The sequence below is a fragment of the Bidens hawaiensis genome, unplaced genomic scaffold, assembly GCF_021521415.1.
Source record: "Bidens hawaiensis isolate Kalapana, Puna unplaced genomic scaffold, B.hawaiensis_p1.1 tig00071848_1, whole genome shotgun sequence".
NCBI classification, from domain to species: domain Eukaryota; kingdom Viridiplantae; phylum Streptophyta; class Magnoliopsida; order Asterales; family Asteraceae; genus Bidens; species Bidens hawaiensis.
Window position 1 is genome coordinate 34,808 of NW_027502568.1, and position 26,296 is coordinate 61,103.

Sequence of the window (26,296 nt, forward strand, 5' to 3'; positions counted from 1 at the left end):
CGCAAACATGTGTATGTCTGGTTTTCAACAAGGGTGTAATCTGATCGGGACCAACTCTAAGAGACAAGACTGCCAGTGCTCACAATTGAGCTCACAAACAAGACTAACTGTGCATGTGTAAACAAAAGAGAAAATCATAAACGAATGTTCTCCCGTGTTCATCTAATGGTACCATGAAAACTGCGGAATAGACCGTCCATACGGTTAATGATCCACACATACAAATAAACAGCCAAGTCTACGTCCTCAACACATGGGATACTGCGCGACTAAAGTTCATAAACAAGTTTAAGACTCTAAGTTTGTATGAACACATGAACATCCCAAAACATTAAAAGCAAAAAGGGATTAGATACGAGATAACTCACTTGATAAACGATGCTGTGTAAGATAAAGCAAGAATCAACTCTTAAACAAGCAAAGTTAACCTATAATTAAAGATTATGTTTCAACGATCGGTTTTAGGTCTAGATAATAAGTTAGCATAATTAATAAGTAAATTATTATATATAATATATTACCGGAAAAGCAGGAAGAACAAGGAGGAAGACGGAGGCAAGAGAGGAAGGCGGCAGAGAGAGCAAAGAGCAAGAGAACAGGAGAGATTAAGTGCTTTGTGTGTGTAGTGTTAAGAAAATAATACTATTATTTATAGGAAAACCCTAGGAGACATAAATCCAGAAAAGGTTCCAAGACAAACAGAACAAGACAAAACAAAAGATAACAAAAGATATCAAAAGATATGGCAGCTGCAGGGGGCAAGATAAAGCTGTCAGCGAACAGTAAAAAGGCATGGGCAGTTCAGAAAAAGGTACTGGTCAAGCATGGCAAAAGCAGATCTCAAAAGATTATGTCAGTCACTTTTTCTACCAACCAATGGGGTTGGTACGCATGCTGCGCCGAAAGTAACTTTTCAGACATTAGATAGGTTAGGTCAACAGCTCAGAAGATAAGACAACACAAAAGCAAACGGCTAGATTTAAACAGAAGAAAACTAGGGTACCGCGCGAGAAGGCTAAGGCGCGAAGGCAGACACAGAAGGTCAAGAGAGCGCGAGCGCGAAGGTAGACAAAAACAACCTTAACGCGTCGCGGAAAGAACTTCATTTCCATGCGCACTGCGGGAAGAACCACATTTCTTAGCGCGCCGCGGGAGGAACTAAGATTCCTAGCGCGCCGCGGGAAGAACTATAATTCTTCGCGCGTCGAGGGAACTACAAATCCTTAACGCGTCGCGGGAAGCGTTCGTCTCGCGTATCGCAGGAACAGATGGTCTTCACGCAGGATTCCTTGTAAGGGGTCTGGCGCGTGGAGCTGCGCAGACAACCTTAGGCGGGAAGGAACAAAGGACAAGCAAAGAGTTAGAAGAAAAAGAGGGAAACAAGGCTTAAGGGCGGGACGGCGACAAGAGGGAAAAGAAGGCGGAAAGAGAGGAGAGGGACGGGACAGCGGGAAGAAAAAGAGAGAGAAAGAGGCGGGAAGGAAATATATATTATTATTTTTAAAAGTAAAATATAAGTATAAATAAATACTAAATCATAAAAGAAAGAGATCGGGTCAGAGAAACGGGTACCTGGGTCGGGTCGGATCGGGCAGATGTCACAACCATGACTTTTCAAGTCTCCCATCTCAGAACATAATCGTAAATGGAAATTGAAAATCAACTATTCATGTATCACCATGACTTTTCGGATTTCCAAATCCAACAAACGAATATGTAAGTAAAATCAATAAAAATCGAAATTCAGCAAAAATCGAAATATCGCGAAATAAATCATAAAATCATATACTGCGCAAGCGCGAGCATATTTATAAACAACGAGTAATTAACAATAAGCGCGCAAACATGAGATTTCTCTCATGCGCGAAAAGGGACTCTTAGGTATTCTAGGCCGTTACGTCTAACCACCTATCCTAAAGTCAACGAGCTCTGATACCAATCTGTAACACCCCGACCAAAGGCGGATTATACATCGGGGCGCCACATATTATTTCATTACTCGTGACACTATTGGGTGTCAATATTTAATAAATACATTCATTCGCGCACGCGCAAAGTATACACAAGATAACATAAAGCAACATAATTCAATATATTATAAGGCAAAATATTCGAACAATAATAACTTGTCTTGATACATTTTAATCTAGGTCCAAAAGTAAAAACGTCCTACGTGTCCACAAGCTCCAAATGTAGCTACAGCAAACCTGAACATGTGTTAAAATAAAACGTGAAACACTTGCGTGTTGGTGAGAAATCAAGTTTAATAGATAATAGATAACAATAAATCTGCGCGCAACACGTGTATGTCTGGTGTTTAACAAGGGTGCAATCAGATTGTGATCAAGCCTAAATAGATCATAGCTCATAGTTCATAGTTCAATCCGTGCTCCCAAATGAGCACAAAAACAAGAAAACATCTGTGCAAGTGTAAACAAAGAAAACCGTAAACGATAGGTCTCCCGTGTTCATCTAATGGATCCATGAAAACTGCGGAATAGGCCGAACAAAGCGGTTAATGATACACACATACAAATAAACAGCCAAGTAAACGTCCTCAACACATGGGATACTGCGCGACTAAAGTTCATAAACAAGTTTAAGACTCTAAGTTTGTATGAACACATGAACATCCCAAAACATTAAAAATAAAAAGGGATTAGGTACGAGATTACTCACTTGATAAACGATGCGGTGAAAGATAAAGCAAGAACCAACTTTAAACAAGCACAAGTTAACCTATAATTAAAGATTATTGTTTTAACGATTGGTTTTAAGTCTTGATTATAAGTTAGCATAATTAATAAGTAACTTAAACAAATTATTATATATAATAGATTACCGGAAAACAGGGCAGAACAGGGAGGAAGACGGAGGCAGAGAGGGAGGCGGCAGAGAGATCAGGAGGAGGTTAAAATAAGTGTTTGTGTGTGTAGTGTTAGGAAAATAACATTATTATTTATAGGGAAACCCTAGGGAACACAATCCCTAGAAAAGGGGAAAAGATCTCCAAAAAGTAAAAGATTCCAAAAGCAAAAGATATCAAAAGATATGGCAGCTGCAGGGGACAAGGAAAAGCTGACAGGTAACAGTAAACAGGCATGGGCGGGTCAGATAAAGGTACTGGTCAAGCATGGAAAAAGCAGATCTCAAAAGATAATGTCAGTCACTTTTTCTGTCAACCAATGGGGTTGGTGCGCATGCTGCGCCGAAAGTAACTTTTCAGACATAAGATAGGTCAGGTCAACAGCACAGAAGAATAGACAACACAAAAGCAAACGGCTAGATTAAACAGAAGAAAACTCAAAGGGGTTTAGCGCGAGAAGGCTCGAGCGCACGCGCGAGGGCGAAGGCTGACAGAACAAACCTTAGCGCGCCGCGGGAAGAACTATTATCCTTAGCGCGCCGCGGGAAGAATTACCATTCTTAGCGCGCCACGGGAAGAATTACCATTCTTAGCGCGCCGCGGGAAGAACTACCGTTCTTAGCGCGCTGCGAGAAGAACTACAATTCTTAGCGCGCTGCGAGAAGAACTACAATTCTTAGCGCGCTGCGAGAACAGTTCGCCTCGCGTATTGCAGGAACAACAGGTCTTCGCGCAGGCTTCCTTGTAAGGAGTCTGGCGCGTGGAGCTGCACAGACAACCTTAGGCGGGAAGAAACAAAGGACAAGGAAAGTTAGGAGAAAAAGAGGGAAACAAGGCTGAGGGGTTAAACAGGAGGGCGGGACGGCGACAAGAGAAAAGGAAGGCGGAAAGAAAGAGAGAGAAAGAGGCGGGAAGGAAAATATATTATTATTATTAAAAGTAAAATATAAGTATAAATAAATATTAAATCATAAAAGAAAGAGATCGGATAAGGGAAACGGGTACCTGGGTCGGGTCGGATCGGGTCAGATGTCACACTGGGTTTCAGCCAAATCTTAACATCTAAAGGTAATTGATATATGCTTTTTAATGTCGTTACACCAATAAACAAAACCCTAAACTAATTGAAATGAACATGAAACAGATTCCTCAATTGAAATATTAGGGTTCATGTTCTTATGATGAAGAAGATGAATCTGAAATACTACATATATATATATTTTCTTATACCCAAGATGAATTGATCTTGTAGTCCAACTGGTTAAACCTGTACATCATAACCATGAGACCCGGGTTCGAAACCCGGGTCATGCGTTTTTGTTTTGGTCCAATAACTATTATTAACATTATTATCAAAATCATTTAAACTGTTACTATATTTAAAGAATGGAAACCATAACCTTAACGAATAGAAGACCCAGACTAGTTGGTTAACACTATAAACCCGTATCACCGAGGCCCGGGTTCGAAACCCGGGTCAGACATATGCAATTTCTTTTTATTATTATTAATTAATTCAGTTTAATCAATTAACGATTTAAATCATTTAAAAATCATAATAAATTTATAAAAACCTTTTTAAATTAAATAAAAATTATGTAAATTAACTATAAAATATATCTCACCATTTTAAATATAAAAATCAAGTTTCTTGTTTTCATAAGTCGTTATTAAAAAATCGTGTAATAATCGCAAAGTAAACTTTAATTCTCTAAAAATCGTTTTGTTAAAGCAACAATTATATTTTCGACTTGTAAACAGTAGTTCAAGCTTTTCGAACATATAAACTTTGTTTTCTCGCCATTAAAGTGCTTAAATTGTACTAATAACCAAGTCGTCGTTAAAACATAAATAATAATATAATAATGTAAGAGCCATAAGATTCGTAATAAAATTATAAAATAATAACTAAATTCTAAAAATTACTCGTGCAATTAATCAACTTTAGAATCCCGTTAGAATAGCCGTTAAAAGTCGTGTTTATTCTTATTTATAGTTCATACGGATTGACCGCTTCGGTTTCCTTTGACGCCTTCAAGTTATTCTTATTTCTTTTTCACCACAACTACTAAGGTGAGTTTTTCACCACCCCTTTTTAATGTTTTAATGTTTTCGGGTAGCATATGTATCCTTATAAAAATTCAAGCATTGTTTCTTCTATTACAAAACTACAATTCATATATGGACTTGTGTGTTACTTATATTACTTGCACGAATATTACTTGCACGATTGGGAAGCCTCATTAAGTATGATCATACGCCCACCTTTGCACTCTGGTCCATTTGTATTGAGTGGAAAAGGGCCTCGTTATCCAAGTACGTTGGTTGTTACCAATTGGAAAGGACCTTACTTGCGCGATTATCCAAGTACGTTGGTTGTACCAACTGGAAAGGACTTACTTGCTCGTTTATCACATGTCTATGAATTGTATGGTTTTTATGTACGTATTTAAACTGTGGAAACTCACCAGCTATATTTATAGCTGACCATATTTTATACATATGTTACAGGTACCGTGATTAGAGGTTGAAGTATTGAAGACACTTAGATTACTTAGGGTATTTCAATAAAAGAACTATTGTTATGATCATGTTTTGGTTTGAACTTGTATTGTTACTTTCGAACTTGTGTTACTTGGCTTATTAAATGAATTAATGTTATTATGGTCACTTAATAGTGCCACGTGTGTTTGAGCAATCTGTACGTCACACTCGGGCGTTTCCGCTTAAGCCGGGGTGTTACATTATAATACCTGGGCAAGAATAGTAAGAGTCTAATGTAAGAGTCAGGGTGGCAGGCCCTTATAATACCTGAGCAAGAATAGAGTGGCCGACTCTATAACATCGGTGCAAGAGGTCGGGTGGCAAACCCTTATAATATCTGTGCAAGAATGTAAAAATAATAGTATGTTTGAAAGAATGTGTAAGAATAATTATATGTATGTGAAAGAATAAAATAATGTGAATGTGAGACGAAAGAAAATAAGAACAGGATAAAGGTAAGAACGGTACCTATGGGTACAAGTGTGTAAGAATAATCCTGTAAACTGTTAAACTAGAACTCACTCAGCATAGCTGACTTTTAGTATGCACGCAGGTGAGTAGGATGAGGCAGGTCGCTTGAGGTGAGACACGTGGCAAGGGGATGAAGACTGGCATCGAAGACGAAAGATTCGCGTGTTGTTTACGTTATTGTTAAAAACTTAATGTATTTTGTTTAGAACAAGTACTTATGTTTTGTAAAAATGTTTAATATTAATTATTCCGCGAAAGGTTTTAATTAACTCTGATTTAAAACTGTGTTTATGAGTAAATCCAACGCCAAAGTAGGGTTTCCAGGAACGGGACGTTACAATACATCATACCGTCGCTAAACAAACCACATAAAAAATCTTAGCTTTCCTTACACCAATATGTAACGCCATTCCATGTTGACTAAGCATAAAAAATCTGAGATTCTAGTTAAATCGTTTGATAACGTGACGCCTAGACGTTCCAATCAAACTTATTAAACCCCCTATCACGCGGAAACCAAAACACTCTAGCCTCTACGACTCCAAATCAAACAAATTCAACCAAATTTCTTCCGATATTCACTCCAATTACTTCAATGAATCCAAATCAATCCGCTAATAAACCAGACGAATCACAATCTCAATCTCAATCTCAATCTCACTCCACCGACTACGCTCCGTACCCTAAAATCGATCCAAACGACGTCGTTGTTACTCCGCCAACTGCCGCCGCTGAGAGCTGGACAACTGTACCTGTCGGTTCTGAACCGCAATCTCCGCCGCCGCCGGTTACCGGACAGCCGGTGTATACGTCTGCTGCTAGGTTATCGGATGCTCCGCCGCAAGTTTCACACGGTGTTGCCGAAGGTCAGGCGACCACGATGCCTAGTGAATCTAATCCGTATGTGACTCCTGCTCCCGTGCCGACGTCTTCTACTAAGAGTGAGTGTGTAGTTGTATTTCTGTTTGATTTTGGAATTGGAATAGATCTGTTTTGTTAGGGTTTGGTGTTAAGTGATATGGATATGATAGTTTAAAATTGATTGTGGAACTGTTAGGTTTATAAATTATTATTTGTTTGATTAGATTTTTATTGGTCACTTTAAACGTAGTTTGATGTTTACATGTTGTGGTGTTAGAAATGATGGTTGATTAGATGTAGATTGTGAAATTGTTAGGTTTACAAAAAATCTGGTTGATTAGATGTTTATTGGTCACTCTAAATGCATTTTGATGTTTACATGGTTGTTTATCTGTTTGTTAATATAGAAACGATTGATACGGTGAAGGATGTGCTTGGGAAATGGGGAAAGAAGGCTGCTGATGCAACAAAGAAGGGGCAGGACTATGCTGGAGAAGTCTGGCAACACTGTAAGTTCTACTACTACTTAACTGTTTTTGATTAATTGGCTGTAGTATGACTATTTTTATTTTTTAGTTTTGGCTTCAGTATGAGTATTTTTAGTTTGGAATGCATCTTTATAGTTAAGCAGATATTGAAGTTCGTAATCACAGATATCAAGAATTAGTGGCTTTCTATTTCATGGTGTATACGTTCCATAAGTGTTCCAAATACATGCAACATAATGGCAGGTGGCAACTACGAAACAAATGAATAAGAAAGTGGAAATTTGTTTATTGGGACTAAATATACTGTACCACTGTATATCTTAGGTGACAGTGAATCTAGGATACCTATTAGTTAGTGCCCATTGCCCACAAGAAGTTACGAGTTCTGTGTTTGAGTTTGATTGAATTAAGTATAAAGAGTTATGATAAAGTTAATTGGGAATTGGTTTATAGAGAGAACTCATTTCGGTGCATGCAAAATTGGTATACATTTTGTTTTGGCTGTATACACACTTTTTTTATTTTCTCTCTTTCAAAAGTTAACATAATCATTAATTTTATGGTTTCTATTTACTTCACTTATTCAGATTTGATAAATACCAGTTAGTCAATTTGTTTTATCAAACTTATATTTGATAAAAACACTTTATATTGGTTTCATCTTAGTTGGCTAAATGATAGGATTAATTTACTATACGGTTATCTATTCATAATTCATGATTTCGTGAATCATCATACCGTCTTAAATGTTAGAAGTCCTCAACTATTTTTGCTACCTTAACATTGGCTTAGTTGACTTCTTATGGGAAGATTGACATAACTCAATTAAAAGTAAGACCATATATTACTATATCTCTGTATGAAGTTACCAATGTATCCTTGTACCATGGATAATTTTTGAATTGCAAAATTTCTGTCGACCATGGATCAAGCAACATTTTACTTTTGGATAAAGATGAACCTAGGCTCAATTTACTTACGCTTGGTTCCATTGTTGGTATCCCGAACAACACCCCAAATATTAAGGCCAGGTCTGTAGTGGGTTTATAAATAAGACAACATAGTTATCTAAGCCTAGTTATTATATAATCTTGGTTTTTAAAAAGCGCAAGGTGCACCGAAATGATAGGGTCCCTTGAACTGAGACGAGAGACGAAGGCACACACCTCACCAGTCACCAATCACCATTATATGTTTGTGTACAATGCTTTATATTTATAGTATGTTTTGATCACCACTGCCCAAAATTCAGATATAAATAATCTCTTTATATGATTAAATATATAAATAACTGCTATCTAAGCAACCTCCCGATGCACTCATGCACAAAAACCGCTCATGTACCTGAGGGGCTCCCGATGTGCCCACCTTATGTGCCTCATGTATGCTTGCTCCCTCAAGTGCGCTTTTTTAAAAACTAGGATCATAGTTATTAAAACTTGTAACATAACAGTTAATTGTGTATTTTTAAATATGCTACACCTTTTGGAAGCACATTTTTTTTTGAAGCATTAGCGGTTTTACCCTGAAATTTATGTAAAACCAGTACTTGTACGGAATATTTTGTAGTCTGTATAGTGAGACTAGTTTGTTTCATTATTAAATTTAAGATTTGGCATATTACAAGTCTAAAATTTCAAGACGGACTGTTAAAAGTTAAAACATGACCTGCTTATAAAGTTATTATTTTTGTAATAGTTGCTGTTTTGAATAGTAAATCTCAAAAGATGATGGCAAGTTTGTCTTCGAGAAGTTGATTGGTTTCATGACGTTGACATATTTTGAATCATGATCATTTATCGCACAATCCAGTTTTTTGGAATGCGAGTGGTATTAGTAAGCCTAATGGGGCATGCTTTATGTGGAGGATTTTAATAACAGACTTTATATATTTAATGACTTGTTTTTTAGTAGCATATTTTTTTGTAGTATCACTTTATTTGAAGTGTTACTGGTTTAAGATCTCGACTTTTTGAATGTGGCTGTGCTGTTACAACTGCATTTAGGAAAACGCATGGTTATGACAAATTAGTGCATTTGACAGTAGTATTTAAAATATAAAGATATTGTATGTGCATGCCTTCCAAGTATTGAACCTTTTCTTTTAAGGCTATCCAAAAACATAAAAGGTTGTCTTTAGGTCCTTGATTTTTAAACATGTTAAAACACCTCATCAAAGGTATTTTGGGTTTAAATAAAAGTTGAGGGCATCTTCGTCACCTGATTCATGATTTGTAGCAGTTTAGGGTGAATTTGGAATCACTGAGACTAATGACCTAACAAATAAACATCGCCATAGTTTTTGCTTCTGCTGAGGTGCCACATCCTATTAACAAATAAAAAGAAGCTTAGAATTATTGGGAAAAACTGAACAAGAAATAAGTGAAGGAAGCCAAACATTAAAAACAAGTAAAGGAGACAGGCGCATATGAGTAAGAACATAAAAGCAAAATAGTGCGAACACAAAATGTCAATTTCAATAATTAGACAGCAGTCAGCTTTTAGAGTACATATATATTGTATTTGTTTGTAAACATATTGAAGTGTTCTGTTTTGTATGTGGAGCCTTGAATGAAGAACTGAATTGACAAAAAGAAATGACTGAGTTTACATCCTGACATTTGATACATCTTTTAAATTAGTACTCTATTATACTATTAACTTGAAAATTATCATTAAGCTATTTTTATTTATGTCCCATTGAATCAGTGAAAACTGCACCAAGTATTACTGATGCTGCGGTTGGGAGAATTGCACAAGGAACCAAAGCTCTAACCGAAGGTGGTTATGAAAAAATCTTTGCAACAACATTTGAGACGGTCCCTGATGAGAAACTTGTGAAATATTATCCTTGCTACCTTTCCACATCTGCGGGTCCCGTCATGGGAATCCTCTACATGTCAACCGCAAAGCTTGCTTTTTCTAGTGACAATCCACTTTCATACAAAGTTGGTGAAGAGACACAATGGAGCTATTATAAGGTCAAATTTCTTCTTACCACTCTTTAAATTAGAGGTGTAAGCAAGTCAAGCTGCTTATGAGATACTTGAGATCGGCTCGTTAAAAGCGTGAATCATGTTGAGCTTAAACAAGCTCGAGCCTGAGCTTCACGTATCAAGCTTGACTAGGCTTGCGAGCTTAAACAAGGCTGTTATCTCTGTGTGTGTGTGTATGTATATTTACATAATAATTATTATGTAATAAGTTATGATAAGATTACTGTGTTAAGTTGTGATAAAAATAACTTAATAATATATTATGTTAATATAAAAAATGAAATTATAAATATATATAAAAATAGTTATACGTATGATTAAATAAAATAATCAAATAATTACTGAGTCAAGTCCCAGCCTCATGTATTGGGCTTGACTAGGATTGTGAGCTTAAACAGGTCTATTAATTATATAATTTCATTTACTATTAATTATATAATTTCATTTAATATGTATTTACATAATAATAATAATAATGCATTAAAATAAGATAAAAATAACTAAATAGTTAATATATAAAATAATGTTATAGATATATATAAACTAGTTATAAGTATATTAAAATAAAAGAATTAATCAATAAGTGAGTCGACCCCAAGCTGCGAAACTTTAAAGAGCCTCATAATAATCGAAATGTTTTATCAATACAATTTAGGAGGTAGTATGTTTTTAAAAGGTTTTTGGACCCGTTTGGTCTGTTTTATTTTTAGTTGACCTATTTGATCAATTAAAGGTAAATATAACTCAGCAGGACCATTCATAATCAAACACGTAGCCTATTGGACTAAAACCTTGTAATAACAGGTGGTTATCCCGTTGCATCAACTGAAAGCTGTGAATGCTTCAAAAAGCAAAGCGAATCCTGCTGAAAAGTACATCCAGATTATCTCGGTTGATAATCATGAATTCTGGTTCATGGGTTTTGTGAACTATGACAGTGCTGTGAAAAACCTTCAAGGCGCCCTTCAATCACATCATCAAGTGTAACCTCATTTCTTCACGGTTTCACTCTTACGATATATGATCATTTACCGCTTGTCTATGTTACAAAAACTTGTGTTTAGGTAAAGATTCGTTTGCAGCAGTCACCAATAATAATAAGATAATATACTATGGTCAGAATGTCATTGGGTATTGGTTCTTGCTGCATTTATTATGTGTTTAGCTACAAGTTGGGCGTGGTTTAGTGTTTTATGTGATGATTGGTTCTCTCTTTCTTTGCATTATGTGTTACATTGTGATTTGTGGTATGGTTTTATTGTATATTATATTATTATATTATGTGGCAAATGACATTTTGTGTAATTAAAATGTATGGAGATGACCATTTGTTTGGTTTGTATGATTTGTGCTATGGTTTTATTGTATACTGTTATAGTATCATCTCTTACAGAAAATTTGTGTACTAAATCTCGAGCCAACCCTTTTGTCACGTGGTCTGCTAACTTCTATTATACACTTGGTTAATGCCCTGGACGACGTAGCAAGTAGCAACACCATGAAATTCCAACCATGGTATCTGTAACTTCTGAACGTGGCCGTTTTGTGAGGCAAAACATCTTGTTGAGTAGATTATATCTTTTAAGACAACGTGGTGGCTTCATTATCACATGGGATAGATTTTGGTTTTTGGTTACAATGGAATCTCATTTAATTCGTTTACCAGTTGCTGATATTTGAATTCATTATTTTGAATAGCAAAGACCGCACTCACTACAAGCAAATAGGCTCATATATGCAAAACTGATTATAAAAGAAAACACATTCTTAAAACAAAAACTCCCATGATAATCCGTCAAAGTCAGTGTGTTCTTTAATTATTTCTTTTGATTAGTTCAATCTTATCAGTTAATATGGGTCTTTTACATGCTATTTTTAAATCTTCATTGTATATTTTTTAGTCTGTCAATCTTACAATTTAGCATGCTTTAAAACTCAAATTCTCAAAATGACCAGAAACTAAACTACCATTAACATATAATAATAATAATAATAATAATAATAATAATAATAATCTGAAAAAGATAGTCAAACTATTGCAACACTCTTCAATGGGAATCTAGAGTTCACTTAACTGTTACGATAGCATGTGAACCTCGAGCTTCAAACATTTGGCATACCCTATATCTGGGTTAACCCAATCTTATGTAAGTTTGTGATATTACCCCTTTTATTATATAAATTAGAAAGAAATCTTTTGGATTTTAAATCCTTACACCTTTTATTATATAAATTAACAAGAATTCTTTTGGATTTTAATTATATCTATTCTAAAACTATGTTATTGATAGTTTTTTTTGGTTCTAAATACACGCGTATATAGATGCATTTGTGTACAAAATTTTGCACATATATTTAAATTTTCAAAAGAAATGTGATGAAATTAAAGAGTAAAGACAGATTTTATCTTGAATAGCAAAGGTGGGTTGGGTCTCAGGCTATTAAAAGATATTAATCTCGGTCGTCTAGCTAAGTGGTGGTGGAGATATAAAACGGAACCGGAGAGATTATGGAGAAGGTTGTAACGGGGTTCACTTCAATGTTCGTAGCATTAAACCAATTCCTTGTAAATCTCTTCTTGGTAAAACTGATTATGAGCTCCTTGGCTTTAACATTTAGTTTTAACTCACTGATAGGAGGAGAGGCAGGGAATGGTAATGAAATTTTATTTTGGTTGGACATGTGGATAGGAGATTCTCCTTTGTGCTTCAAATTCCCATTCCTTTTTAGGTTGAAAAAAAAAAAAAAAAAACAGTGCTCTATTCATTACAAAACATTTGATGTTAGCCCAAAACGGGTGGAATTGGACATGGATACGTGAACCAGGGCTTTGAAATGCTAGGAATAGAGGATGATTTAAGGAGGCTTGGATTTCTTTGGGTTAAAAAACAGGGGTAAGTTGTTAGTTTAGAATGAGATGCTTGGTGTACGTGTTCTCTTTGATTTCGTTCTTTGTTTGATGGGTGTTTTGCAGCTTTTAGCGTAGCTTCTTGCTTTTCTAATCAAATTGGCAGTTTTTTACCATTTTATATTTCTATTTTGCCTCTTTTAAGTGCTATCCATATGCATTTATAAATTTCTCGTGATAATGAACATGATATTGGTATCAAAATTAACAAATGTTTGACATATAACAAGTTTCAAATAATAAAAATTCAATAAACGTATACACATTGTTAATTAGAAATGAAAGAGAGGAATCTTATATAACATTATTTGAATTATATATATCAAAGTTAAAATTCTCTACTTATCATTTCTATGTCACAATTTGTTATGTGTAGCTAACCAGCAAGCCCCATGTTCTTTTAGCAATTTCTCTCTTTGACTGATGCCGGTCGTTGGATAGTGCTAGAAGTAGAAGTAATATGTGTTCTAAATGTAAGGTTATACAATAGTCGGGTCCTGATTTATTTGATATACAGAAAATAAATATGAATTATGTCTTCATGCCAGTAGTTGGTTAGTGCTAGAAGTATTGTTCGAATTGTAAGGCTATACAATAGTCGGATCCTATTTTATTTGATATTGCATATTAATTGAGTCAACTTTCCATGTTATCTTTAGGTTCATCTCTAATTTCCGAGTATCAAAATTGGACCATATTAAGTGATATCAGGGCCGATTCATTCCGACTCAGCTATGGACCTTTGTGACCACACATTCCAATCCAATAGCCTACACTCTCCCCAACGGCCTACCATAACCAAAACACACCACCACCCCTTTCTGCTGCCCACCACAACCATAACGAACCCCAAAACAAGCACCATAGCGTGCTCCGAGAGCACCACCCATTGAAGTATGTTGCGAAATCAATGACGACAAAGAAAAAAATGACACCAATTAAAGGGGTATATGAGAATAGTAGCTGCATGCATTGTGAGGCTTTGCTACAACTTGTCCACATACCACCAGAAAAAACCAAATGTCCATCTACAATGTGAATTCACCCATGTCGTTTCAGATTCTCAACCTTGTGAACAAAGTACCTTCAAGCATGAAGGATTGTTATCTGCAACTTATTGCATTCCTCAATGCACAATCCACATTTCATAGTATCTCTACTTTTGAGGCTATATAATAGTTTTGGTCCTATTTTATTTAATATGCAGAAAGTACATATCACTAGTCCATTCTCCATGTTATCTTCTGGTCACTTCTCATTTCTTGGTCTCAAACTCAAAATTGGACCATATGATCATAACTATCCAAATCAATTTTTCGTGGATGTATAGATGATTGTGATTTTACATTAATAAGATACAAAAAAATCAGTCACTAACACATTATAATATCATCAATCAACTAAATCTCACTAGTAACTTCGATGATTCCAATTCTCGAACATTTGGATTCCTAATCATCCGCAACACAATCCCACCGTATCTCTTGTGGCTCTCTCGCAACTCCCCTGTTGACTTTGACCTACTCATCATCATCATCCCCTTCAATCCCACCCCTCCACGTTTCCTCCCATCCGACGGTCCAGACTCAACATCCTCCACAGATCCAATCGATGTCGATCTCCCCACACCACAACCGTCAGATCCACCCCTTAATTGCACGCCTTCCGTACCGGATCCTTTCCTCATCCTTCTAACCGTCTCGGTACTCTCCAGCAGCGGCTCGTACGGAACCTGAACCACCGGCGGCGTTATCCTCACGCGCCGCCGCACTCGCCCTAAACCATTCCAATTCCACCTGCGACGTCATCCTAATCCGCTTACTCGCGGCGACCAAACACTGCACCACCTCCGCCATCGCCGGCCGCTTCGTCGCCGTCGATTTCACACACCTCGCCGCCAACACAGCCAGCATCCTCACCGCCGACTCGTCAGACGAAACCTCAATCACCGGATCGAATATCTCGCCGTACTCGCCGGATCTAATCAGTGGCGTAGCCCAATCCACCACCGACGGCGGACTGTAGCGTAAATCAATCGCGTTCCGTCCGGAAAATATCTCGAGTAATAATATTCCGAAGCTGAACACGTCACTCTTGGCCGTTAAATCTCCCGGCGCAAGGTAGCACGGATCTAGATAACCTAACGTACCAGCCGGAGGTGTGCATTGCACCTTCACGTCCTCCACGTGTCCTCTCAACGCCAATCCGAAATCGCCGAGACGAGCATTGTACTTTCCGTCGAATAAGACGTTAGACGACTTAATATCACGGTGAATCACCGGTGGATTAGACGAATGCAAATGATGAACCGCTTTAGCTACCTGAACCGCTATCCGTACACGTCTCGCCAAACCTAACGCTCTCGTATCGGTTTTATGTAACAAATCGTATAACGAACCGTTCGGCATGTACTCCACCACAATCAGCTTCCTTCCGTCTACCGGATCGGTTCCAAAACCTAGCAAATTCACTAACCTAGGGTTTCGAACTCGTGACAGCGTTTCAATCTCGTTCTCAGCCGGACTAGCACAATGTGATCCGTTACTGTTACGGTCCGGTGAGTGACTAGCCGTCGTTCGTTTCACGGCGGCGATGAAAGCGCTGCCGCCGCCGCCGTTGTTGAGTACGGCTCTGTAGACCGAGCCGTGGCTTCCTTTACCGAGGAAGTTATTGGCTGAAAACTGGTCAGTGGCGGCTTGGAGATCTGCAAAGCTAAATTTTGTGATTTTAAAGAGCTTGTTATGTGGATTGGAAGGTGATGATTTCTTGGATAAGGTATAAGTGTCGCATGTTTTAATGGCGGATTCGGCGTTACATGATGAAAGGTAACCCATTAACTCTACACTTGATTGAATTTCAACTCGAGCTAGCTAGTTAGTAAATAATAATGAATAGTTTATTTATAGATGGAATCATGAAGTAATAATGGAAGAATGAAGGGATTAATGGTGATGGTGGAGGTGGAGGTGGAGGTGAGTGGTTGGCTGTAAAGTAAGGGAGGTTGAGGTTTAAAATGTTAAAGCGTGCAGTGCAGGGGTTTGAAAGAGAAGGGAGGGAAAGAAAGAAAGAATATATTGGGAGGGTTTATCAAGTATAAATATCATTTGTTTTTAAAGTTACTATTTCTTGTCAAATAATAAACCATACAATACAACTATACAAGTCATCTTTTTCTTTTTTCCCTTTAAAAAAGCAAATGAGATTCTTTAATTTTATTTTTACTTCTACTTTTCTTTTTCTTTATATGATTAGGATTGGTATGTAAGAAAATAGCGTTTTTTTTATTTATTTATTTTTGAAAAGTACATGTAACTGGAGACTTTTTTAAAGGGAAAACTTAATATATGTCCCTGTAAACTTCTTAAATATCGTATATGTCCAGACTAAAATCAAATTATCATATATATCCTTCCTTTAATGATTTTTTTTATTTACGGACTATTTTACCATTTGCTCCCTTTTCTATATGTCAATTGTTTTTTTAAATTTATAGTAAATTGTTCGTCCCTGTGGTAGCCACCATCGCCTAATATCAGTATATTACCGCTGACAACCACCATCTTTCGGTTGTCATCGTCGTTGCTGGTAGTCTAATCGAGTTGTAAATATGAAAAATCATCATCGTGGCATCGTCCGAAACCACACGTGATACCCATATCGTTTTCCTGCACAAGCTAATTTAGAGAGAGAAGAAAAGGGGTCGGCCGCAGGGGCGGATAGGCTACCCCTCAACTTTTCGTCGATAGTGTAAAAAAATATATTTTTTGGCATGTTTTCGTATTTCGTTACCCCTGGAAATAATATGGCGTTACCCCCTATTTGTTTAAAGCTCAACCAATTTAAAAGCTCAACCAAAGAAAAACCCAACCAAAGTTTAAATCCCAAACCAATTAAAACCCATTAACCATTTAAAAAAATAATACTTGTTGTTTGGAAATTGAAAACTAGCCATACATCAAACAACGTTGCACTAGACACCACCACTCGACACCATTTTGAGGTTGAAGTTTTTAATATGGTTTTGGATAAGCAAATTCAAGAATATGAAAATAGATTCAGTGGGGTCTCAACTACTTGTTGTTAGAAAATATGTTTGGTTTAAATCCTTGCAATTCATTTTCTAAGTTTGATATATCTAAGATAGTGTCATTTTATGAGATGCGTCCAAATGATTTTAGTAATGAAGAAAGATGGTGTATTTCGGGTGATGATCTTACGACCTTTTATCACACTTTAAAGGAAAATGATAAATTTGAAAAAATGGGTGATGAGTATTTGAACAATGCTTTAATTTGTGCGGTCGAAAGAGAAACGTTTAATAAAGTAAAAGAAGAAGATGTAATGTCTCGATTTCAAGTTTTCAAAAACAAAATAGGAGAAATTAGCACCATATGTGCTTAAATTTATTTATTATCGTGTTTCTATACATCAATGACGGCTATGAGGCAGGGCTAGGTGGTCGACCGATCTCGGCCTAACAACCCAATAGGCCTGAAGTTTTATTTTTTAATTATATATATATATTTAAAAAAAACATGTATTTTTAATGTTTAAACTCAATTACTCAACTAATTTAAGGGCCAATTTTTTCATCTTCAGCCTAAAAAATTTTCACAATTCTCGAAGACGGCCCTGGTTTACATTGTGTGAAATATAGTAAAAAAAAATTTTTTACTCCTGAAATTGATGTCTAGATCCGCCACTGGTCGACCGCCATCATTTTTCCGGCCATCCTTCGCCATGGGCCAACTCGAGTGATAGCAATTATTGAACACACACTGAGAGGAATTTGAGCTTGGTAAGATGACGATGACGATAATGTAATTAAAAGAGTAAATTAGTTAATAAATGAAAAAAATCATTAAAAGAAGGATATATATGATATTTTGATTTTGGTTTGAACATATATGATATTTAAGAAGTTTATAGGATATATATGAAATTCTCCATTTTTTTCAAATACATGAACTTGTTGATTTTTTTACCCTCAAGTTAATTTTAACATTTTTGCAAAAGATAAAAGTTTATATAATTTTTATTTTGAAAAATAATAATATAAAAGTATGTGAATTACGGAATTTAATATACAAACGTTAGATTAGTGGTTCGTCTAATTTTCTATTAAGTTGAGGGACTTTGACATGCAAAAGTTAGGTTGTTGCTCATGACTAATCCTATCAATTGAGAGCATGTTTGAAATTGAGTTTGAAAATAACTTATTGGTTTATTGGATTTACAAAAAATAATAAGTTAAAAAATGGTTTGGCAATTACAAAAAATTTCTTATTTTAGCTTTTTGAAAAGGTTAAATAAGTTAAGTTTTTATAAATTAAACAAATTTTACTGATAAATGCGGAATTTAGCTTAAATTATAATGATGGATATAAGGAATGCAGTGTGAATGCTTTCATCATGGACAATTTGGTAGGTTACATTACAAGAAAACGACGAAATAATTTCCCTTATAAATAGAAACATACGTTAGGCAGAGTGTTAACGGTCCCATTGGTTCCATCTAAGTTTATAGTAATTTATTAACATCAAATTTAGAATGAACACATGAAAGGTACAAGGATACTCATGGCATCCATTTATGTGAGAAAGATGGTGCTATTATATAATGTTTACATTAATGTAGGCCTGCCTTGTTAAATGGTGCATGGGCTTGTGGCCTAACATGTCGGGCCGAATCTCACATAGCATTGTGAAAAGACAGCGATATGGACACAGTTTCTGACCCGGACCCGGTATCCTACAGATATTTTTAACCACCCATTCTTTCTGTTGCTCTTTATTTACTGAATGTAGTTTATTTTACTGAATTCTATTAGTTTGAATTATTATTATTAGGGAAAGTATCACTTAATTTTACGACCATGTCTTCATAAAGAAATATAAAACCTGTCGCATACTCGCATGACCGATTCCACATTATCTATGGACCTCCGCAGTCTGTTCGGCCAGTTTTGATGAATATTATGGGTTAAACGGTTAACTACAGCTTTGGAAAAAGACAAACCGGTGCGGCTGTTTCATATGCTAAGATTTGACGGTTTTAGGTATTAAAAATTTAAATCCATAGTTTTGCATTAAATTTTAAATAAATAATAAATGCTCTTTAAGAATATGATCTTAAACGACCTATATGATTTACAAACTTTTTAAAGTTTCAAATCGTTATTCATGGAACGGTGAGTCGGTTCGTATATATATCAAACTTACAGTTTTATTTATTTATTTATTATTTTCATTTAAGAAATTTTTTTTTTCACTTTGGTCGGTTTGGTTGTTTTTGACTTGGTGCATTTAAAATGAGTTATTTTTTTTCTTTAGTGTTTTAAGTTGGAGCTACGTTTAAGATAGGTAGGGGTGGGGTGGGGTGGGGTGGGGGCAGAGGGCACGAGCTTGAAATTAACAACACACTCCTTTTGAAATATGTTGCACAATAAAATATTTGTTTATCTAGATGTTCTTCCCAATATTACATTTTCAGACAAATATATTTTATAAATGTTTGTGTCTCCTTACTATATATTATCTATCTTTATCTTTATAAATACACTAAAAAAACATTACATTTTCTTTCTCATATTGAAGAAACACTAACCGGACCCCGAACAGATTACTGGTAACCTGGGGGTTAGATAGATGTTTCCCACGAGGGGTTAGACCCTGAGAAGATGGTTCTTCTGATAACCTGCAAAACAGACACCGTGAGCTTGTCACTGAGAAGGGGGGGGGGTTCCTCCTTGTGACCACCCTCCGGCGTAAGAATCAGACTAGATTGCTCTTTAAATATAAGTGTATATTAAGAGATTGCTAGAGCAGATATCAGGTATAATATGATGATATAAGATAAGATGAGATGGTCATACCATTTGTGGTATTTATAGCCGAAGGTAGGTTTCCAAGGAGGTATGGCCGGCTGCAACAGTATTCCTGTTCCACCAACAGTGGCTTACGCACGTGCCCTGCTGGTAGTTGGTAGGTAGGCAGCGGCTGATAGTGACCAGGCCTGTTGTGTACTATTCCTTTTCCACCAACTGCCGGCTACGCACGTGGTATGGCAGTAGTTGGTGAGTAGGCAGCGGCTAATAGTGACACAGTACAGGAGCATGCTGCTCGCCATACTGTGTCAGTAAGCTGTCGTATCTTTAGTCAGATCTTTTTCCCATACCTCGTCAGGTACAGTACAGAAGATCTTCCTGTATCGTACGGACTGGCTTATTTGGGCGGGAGTATTCCCCCTCCCGCCCTTGTGCGGGATAGTCCCCGGCTTCGCTCATTCCTTCAGGTGACACTGAGTGATTGAGAGCTAAGTGCCTTGTGCGTGTAGCCTTGCTGCGCGGGTGGCCTTCCCTGATGGCTTGTATCCGAGGCTGCGGGGACAGGCGGAGTCTTTCACCATCGGGAGGCATTTCCTGCGGGACCAGCTTGCGTACTGCGCGTAAGGACGTCACGTCTCTGAGCATGGTTGGTCCTGCGGATCCAGTTGGTTTCTGTGCAGACGTCCCTCTTCAAGGTGAGTCTTGCGGGTCCAACTGGGCTCTGCCGGGACCTACCTCTTCAAGTCCCCCCAGTCCAATGTTCTTCTCATGAGTGTTTAATAAAGTGACGTGAACTTTTGGACTTTAAGCAGAGGGTTTTGAAAAGGGTTTTTTAAGGTTTTCCATGGGGATTCTTCCCGCGGAAGTCCTTGTCACTTGCAGAAATTCCCGAGTTTCCTGCTTGGTCTTTGGGTATGATGCGGGTAGGCTGTAACCTCCTCGCAAGTCAGGAGCGTTGAGTCCCACTTGTGTGGATTCTCCGTGAGGTTTTGGTAGTTTTTGAACATAGTGATCAATTATGTTAAAACCACCAATTCCATCCTGGAGCTTCAAACAACGTAGTTCTCGACGTTCCCGCTATGCGGGGATGTTATTTCCGTTTACGCAAGCATTGCCCAGAAGATCCTTCTTGGTTTCAATTCCCAGCGGAGCGCTAGGTATGTGAAGGGTTTTGCCTTAACACTGTACCTGCGCTCGTCTTACGGTTACTTTACTTCCAAGGTATTCCTAGCGTCAATTCCCTGCGGGTGCTAGGTATGTGAAGGGTTTTGCCTTTACACTGTACCCGCACCCGTCTTATAGTTACTTGGTTGCCGAGGTTTTCTTGGCTTCAATTCCCTGCGGGTGCTAGGTATGTGAAGGATTTTGCCTTAACACTGTACCCGCAGCCGTCTTACGGTTACTTGTTCGCCAAGGTTTACTTGGCTTCAATTCCCTGCGGGTGCTAGGTATGTGAAGGGTTTTGCCTTAACACTGTACCCGCAGCCGTCTTACGGTTACTTGTTCGCCAAGGTAAGGGGTATTTTCCCGCCTACTTTTTGATCTTTTTGAATTTTGAATTTTGAAATTCGAAGAGTTGGTGGAAAGAAGAACAGTCCAAAACTCTGAAACGTCGTGCGACGGTTTCTTCTGACTGTGTCAGATCGTGCAGGAAGTTATGGTGACGTGACAGTACGTGGTCATTCCAGACGCTTTTACAGGCGCATGGGCGCGATTTTTCGGGCGCGTGGCCGCGAAATTAATGGTACGCGTCCTGTCAACAGCTGTTGCCAGCTTGCTTTTTGCCACGTGTCATAGTTTCATTGCACCTTCGTTTTCTCTCTCTTCCGCATTAATTTCATCGCATTAATTGCGATTAGTATATAAAGGGGGAGAGGGTTCTTTGTAATCCACACTTTCATTCTTCTCTTCATCTTTTAAGCGATTTCCGGCGAATACTCCCCTTTTCAGGCAAGCATTCTCCCGAAATCGTCTTCTTTCTTTCACAAGATGTCTCGAGATGTTGAATCCACAGCCGATGACAGGAGTACTGCTGGCGAGTGCCAGTGTGCTCTGCCCGGCGATCTGTACCGGTATGTTGTCAGGAAGTTCATGCTCGAGTCCCTCGAGCCTGAGTTTCCTGAACCCCATCAGACCGTGTATGATGCCCCCAGAGGCAAGATCGGGGTTTATGCAGCATTCTTTGTTTATGGGAATCTTAGGTTCCCATTGACAAAGTTTGTTTACCGTGTCCTTGAGAGGCACGGTGTTCATTTGACCGAGTTGCATCCCATGGCGATCGCCAAGATTCGCCATTTCGAGTGGGTGTGCCGGATACTGGGCGTTGAGCCCTATGTTGACCGCCTGATGACCTTCTATACTTGGAGGTGCATCCAGGGGTGGTATACCCTGACGACCCGAATCAAGGGTTTGAAGATTTGTGCGACCGAGCGCAATCTTCGCGCGTGGAAGCGGGAGTTCTTCTTTATATCTGCTCGCGCCATCCCCATTGCCATGAAATTTAAGAATGGGCAAGCGCTCCCAAGCCTTCACGCCTCCAGCTACCAGGAGGCGGAATGGTTCTCTAAGATATCTCGGGTCCAATCTCCGGTTTACCGGTTTGCGGAGTCCGGGATGGTGATGTTGGGGATGAGCCGGGTGTGGAAGGAGGATGATGTGCGCAAGATTCCGATCGTCCTCGAATACGGTTCGAACTCTGTTCCTTACGGTATGCCTTTTTCCCTTTTGTTGATTATGAATTTCTTCTAACTTCTTGTTTATTTCAGAGGGGAACGACCTGCAGTCGCTCCTAAACCCGCGGGAGACTGACGGTCCCGCTCGGATGGGTACTCGCGCTCTAGACGAGAACGAGCTGCCCATCCTGGAACAAACGGCGGATCGGTTCGTGGAGGTCTATCCGCTAGGCCATGAGATCCTTAGCGCCCGTCGGCCAGGTAAGGCGCTATTCGACCCTGTACCCCTCAATGCTGAAACCTCTGCTGGAATTCCTCTAATCGTATGTTCTGATGAGGAATCCGCAGATGGTCCTCCTTTGGTGCGGAAGAAGAAGGCTGCCGGCGGGAAGGGAAAGGAGAAGGTGGCCTCCACTGCCGATCCGGTGCCTCTGTCTGACTCGGAGACTGAGAGCGAAGAGGTGGCGGGGAATCCCGGTGTTGAAAAGACCACTGCTCCGGAAGTTGCGGCAGTCACCTCCGGAGAGCCCAAGAAGACGACGGTGACCGGCGCAAAGAGGCCGGCTCCATCGGGTTCGTCCCCGCCTCTCCGTACCTTTAGGCTCAAGAAAACCCGTAAGTACTACTTTAGCTTTTATCTTCAGTTTAATATCGTTTTAACACTTGTCTTCTTTACGCAGGCGTGGATGTTGACGCATTCCAGGGTGCATCTCAGAGTAGTACTTCTCCGCCAATGACGGTTGGCTTGGTCAGCCTACCTGAGGCGACGACCCAGGCGCCTGCGCCTGCTTCCGTTGGTCCAGTTGCTCACTCCTTTGAGCCGACTGTTCCAGCTGAGATGACGTCACCGCCGGCTGTGAGTGCGATTTTTACAGCATCCTTCACAGAGCCGGCGGTTACTGTTGCTGCGGATTCTGCGGCAGCGACCGCGACGGCGACCACGGCGGCTGCTACCATGCCCCCGCCATCGGCAACGACGGCCGGTCCATCAGGTACGCGTGGGGCTTCTCGCATCTCTCCGCCACCTTCCCATCTGCCTGACCTCTTGGATGGATTTCCATTGGGTTCAGGTGATGGGTTCGGCGGCTATCGGCCTGTAATTGACCCTACAGGTGCGTAGGGTTCTTTTGGCCCATTTTTCTACATATATTTTTTATCATCTTTTCCTAACTGCTTTTTGTTTTTTGCAGTGTCGGATTCCAATGAAGTGTATGTTCCACGATGGAACATTCGCCGAGGAACAACCCTTCGCACCCCTGTGGAGTGCGTGGAATGGGCTCGTCACGCTGCTCCTAGTGGTGCGTTGGGGGAAGCCTTGGCTAGCTACCAGGAGGGTAGGCTAACCAATGAGCTTCGGGTTCTCCTTGCTCGGATGCAGCCGCGCGTCGAGCTGCTTTGTCGTGAAAACGACAAGTTAAAAGCAGCTCGCCTTAAAGAAGTTGCTCAGGCGCGGGCCATCCGGGAGGAGAACCAAAGGCTTTCCGCTATAGCTGCGGAAAAGGAGAAGGCCTTCAAGGCCCTTGAGGTTGAAGTTCAGGCACAACTCGAGGCCCGTTCCAAGGCTGCCCAAGCTGTTAATGAACAGCTTCGGCTGGCTAAGGAAACTGCGAGGAACGCAACCGAGAGGGCCACCAAGGCTGAAGCTGTTGCTGAGCCTCTGCGCGTGGAGAATGAAGAACTTAAAGCCAAATTAGAGGCTCTCCAGCAGGCTCATTGTAACATCTGCCCGAATCCGACCCGACCCAGATACCCGTTTTCTGATCCGATTCTTTTTTTTATGATTTAAAAATTAATTATAATCTTTATAAATCTAACCTTTAATAAATCTTTATGTATATATATATATATATTTAAAATGTTTCTTCCGCCTCTCCTTCCTCTTCTTCTCTTTTCTTTCCGCCGTCCCGTCCCTCTCCTTCTCTCTTTCCGCCTTCTTTTCCTCTTGTCGCCGTCCCGCCCTTAAGCCTTGTTTCCCTAACTCCTTGCTTTTCCTTTGGCTCTTCCCGCCTAAGGATGTCTGCGCAGCTCCACGCGCTAAACTCCTTACAAGGAAGCCTGCGTGAAGATTGACTGTTCCTGCGCTACGCGCTAGGAACTATAGTTCTTCCCGCGGCGCGCTAAGAAGGATACTTCTCCGCGCGACGCGCTAAGAATTGTAGATCCTCCCGCGACACGCTGTAAATTTGTAGTTCTTCTCGCAGCGCGCTAAGAATTGTAATTCTTCCCGCGACGCGCTAAGGATTTATGTTCTTCCCGCGACGCGCTAAGGATTTCAGTTCGTTCCGCGACGCGCTAAGGATGTGGTTCTTCCCGCAGTGCGCATGGAAATGTAGTTCTTTCCGCGACGCGTTAAGGTTGTTTGTCTGCCTTCGCGCTCACGCTCTCTTGACCTTCTGTGTCTGCCTTCGCGCACTCAGCTTTCTCGCGCTAAACCCTTTGAGTTTTCTTCTGTTGAATCTAGCCGTTGCTTTTGTGTTGTCTTATCTTCTGAGCTGTTGACCTAACTCGCTTTGTGTCTGAAAAGTTACTTTCGGCGCAGCATGCGCGTAAATCCTATTGGTTGACAGAAAAAGGTGACTGACAATATCTTTTGAGATCTTCTTTTCCTTATCTTGAACAATGTTTGCCTGACATATCCCATGTGCTGTGAACAGTAACCTAACAGCTTTTTCTCCTTTTCCTGCTGCCATATCTTTTGCTTAGATTTGGTGAGATATTTTCCCCTTTTTCCGGGATTGTGTTCCCTAGGGTTTGCCTATTTATACCCAGCCATTTTCTTTAACATTTCACACACAGACACTTAATCTCTTCTCCTTCTCCCTGCTGAAGATCCTCGCAGCGCAGCCGTCAACATAACTCCAGCTCTCCTTGCCTCTGCTTTTCTTTCTCTTCTTTTCTGCCCAGATCTCGGTTAGTAAATGTTTATAATTTGTTTAAGTAAATCGATGCATATTACCTATGGTTAGTTATAATCAAGACACTAAAACCAATCGTTAAACAATAATCTTATTTATAGGTTAACTTTGCTTGTTTGGTTCTTGCTTTATTTATCTTCATCGCACCGTTTATCATGTGAGTTATCTCGTACCTAATCCCTTTTTATTTTTAATGTTTTGGGATGTTCATGTGTTCATACAAACTTAGAGTCTTAAACTGTTTATGAACTTTAGTCGCGCAGTATCCCATGTGTTGAGGATGTTTACTTGGCTGTTATTTGTATGTGTGTATCATTAACCGCTTTGTTCGGCCTATTCCGAAGTTTTCATGGATCCATTGGATGAACACGGGAGACCTATCGTTTACGGTTTTCTTTGTTTACACTTGCACAGTATGTTTTCTCGTTTTTGTGCTCAATTGGGAGCACGGATTGAACTATGAGCTATGATCTATCTTAGGCTTGATCACAATCTGATTTCACCCTTGCTAAACTCTAGACATACACATGTTGTGCGCAGATTTTACTGTATTGCATTAAACTTGATTTCTCACCAACACGCAAGTGTTTGACGTTTATTTTAACACATGTTCAGGTTTGCAGTAGCTGTTTTGGAGCTTGAGGACACGTAGGAAGTTTTCTTTTAATTTTGGACCTAGATTAAAATGTATCAAGACAAGTTTATGTTAATCGAATACTTTGCTTTATAATATAATGATTTTTTGTTG

The 26,296-nt window shown here is 39.1% G+C and overlaps 1 protein-coding gene and 1 pseudogene across 1 annotated transcript; one reads left to right on the forward strand and one right to left on the reverse strand.

The window, feature by feature from the left end:
- Positions 1-6,461: 6,461 nt before the first annotated feature.
- Positions 6,462-11,452, forward strand: LOC143605885 (GEM-like protein 1). The gene is made up of 4 exons (XM_077081842.1): positions 6,462-6,822; positions 7,150-7,251; positions 9,940-10,211; positions 11,031-11,452. Exons 1-4 carry the CDS (start codon positions 6,477-6,479, stop codon positions 11,211-11,213), a joined length of 903 nt encoding a protein of 300 aa, XP_076937957.1. The 5' UTR covers positions 6,462-6,476; the 3' UTR covers positions 11,214-11,452.
- A 3,078-nt stretch (positions 11,453-14,530) lies between these two features.
- On the reverse strand, positions 14,531-15,980 carry LOC143605887 (serine/threonine-protein kinase-like protein At3g51990 pseudogene; annotated as a pseudogene).
- Positions 15,981-26,296: the final 10,316 nt, after the last annotated feature.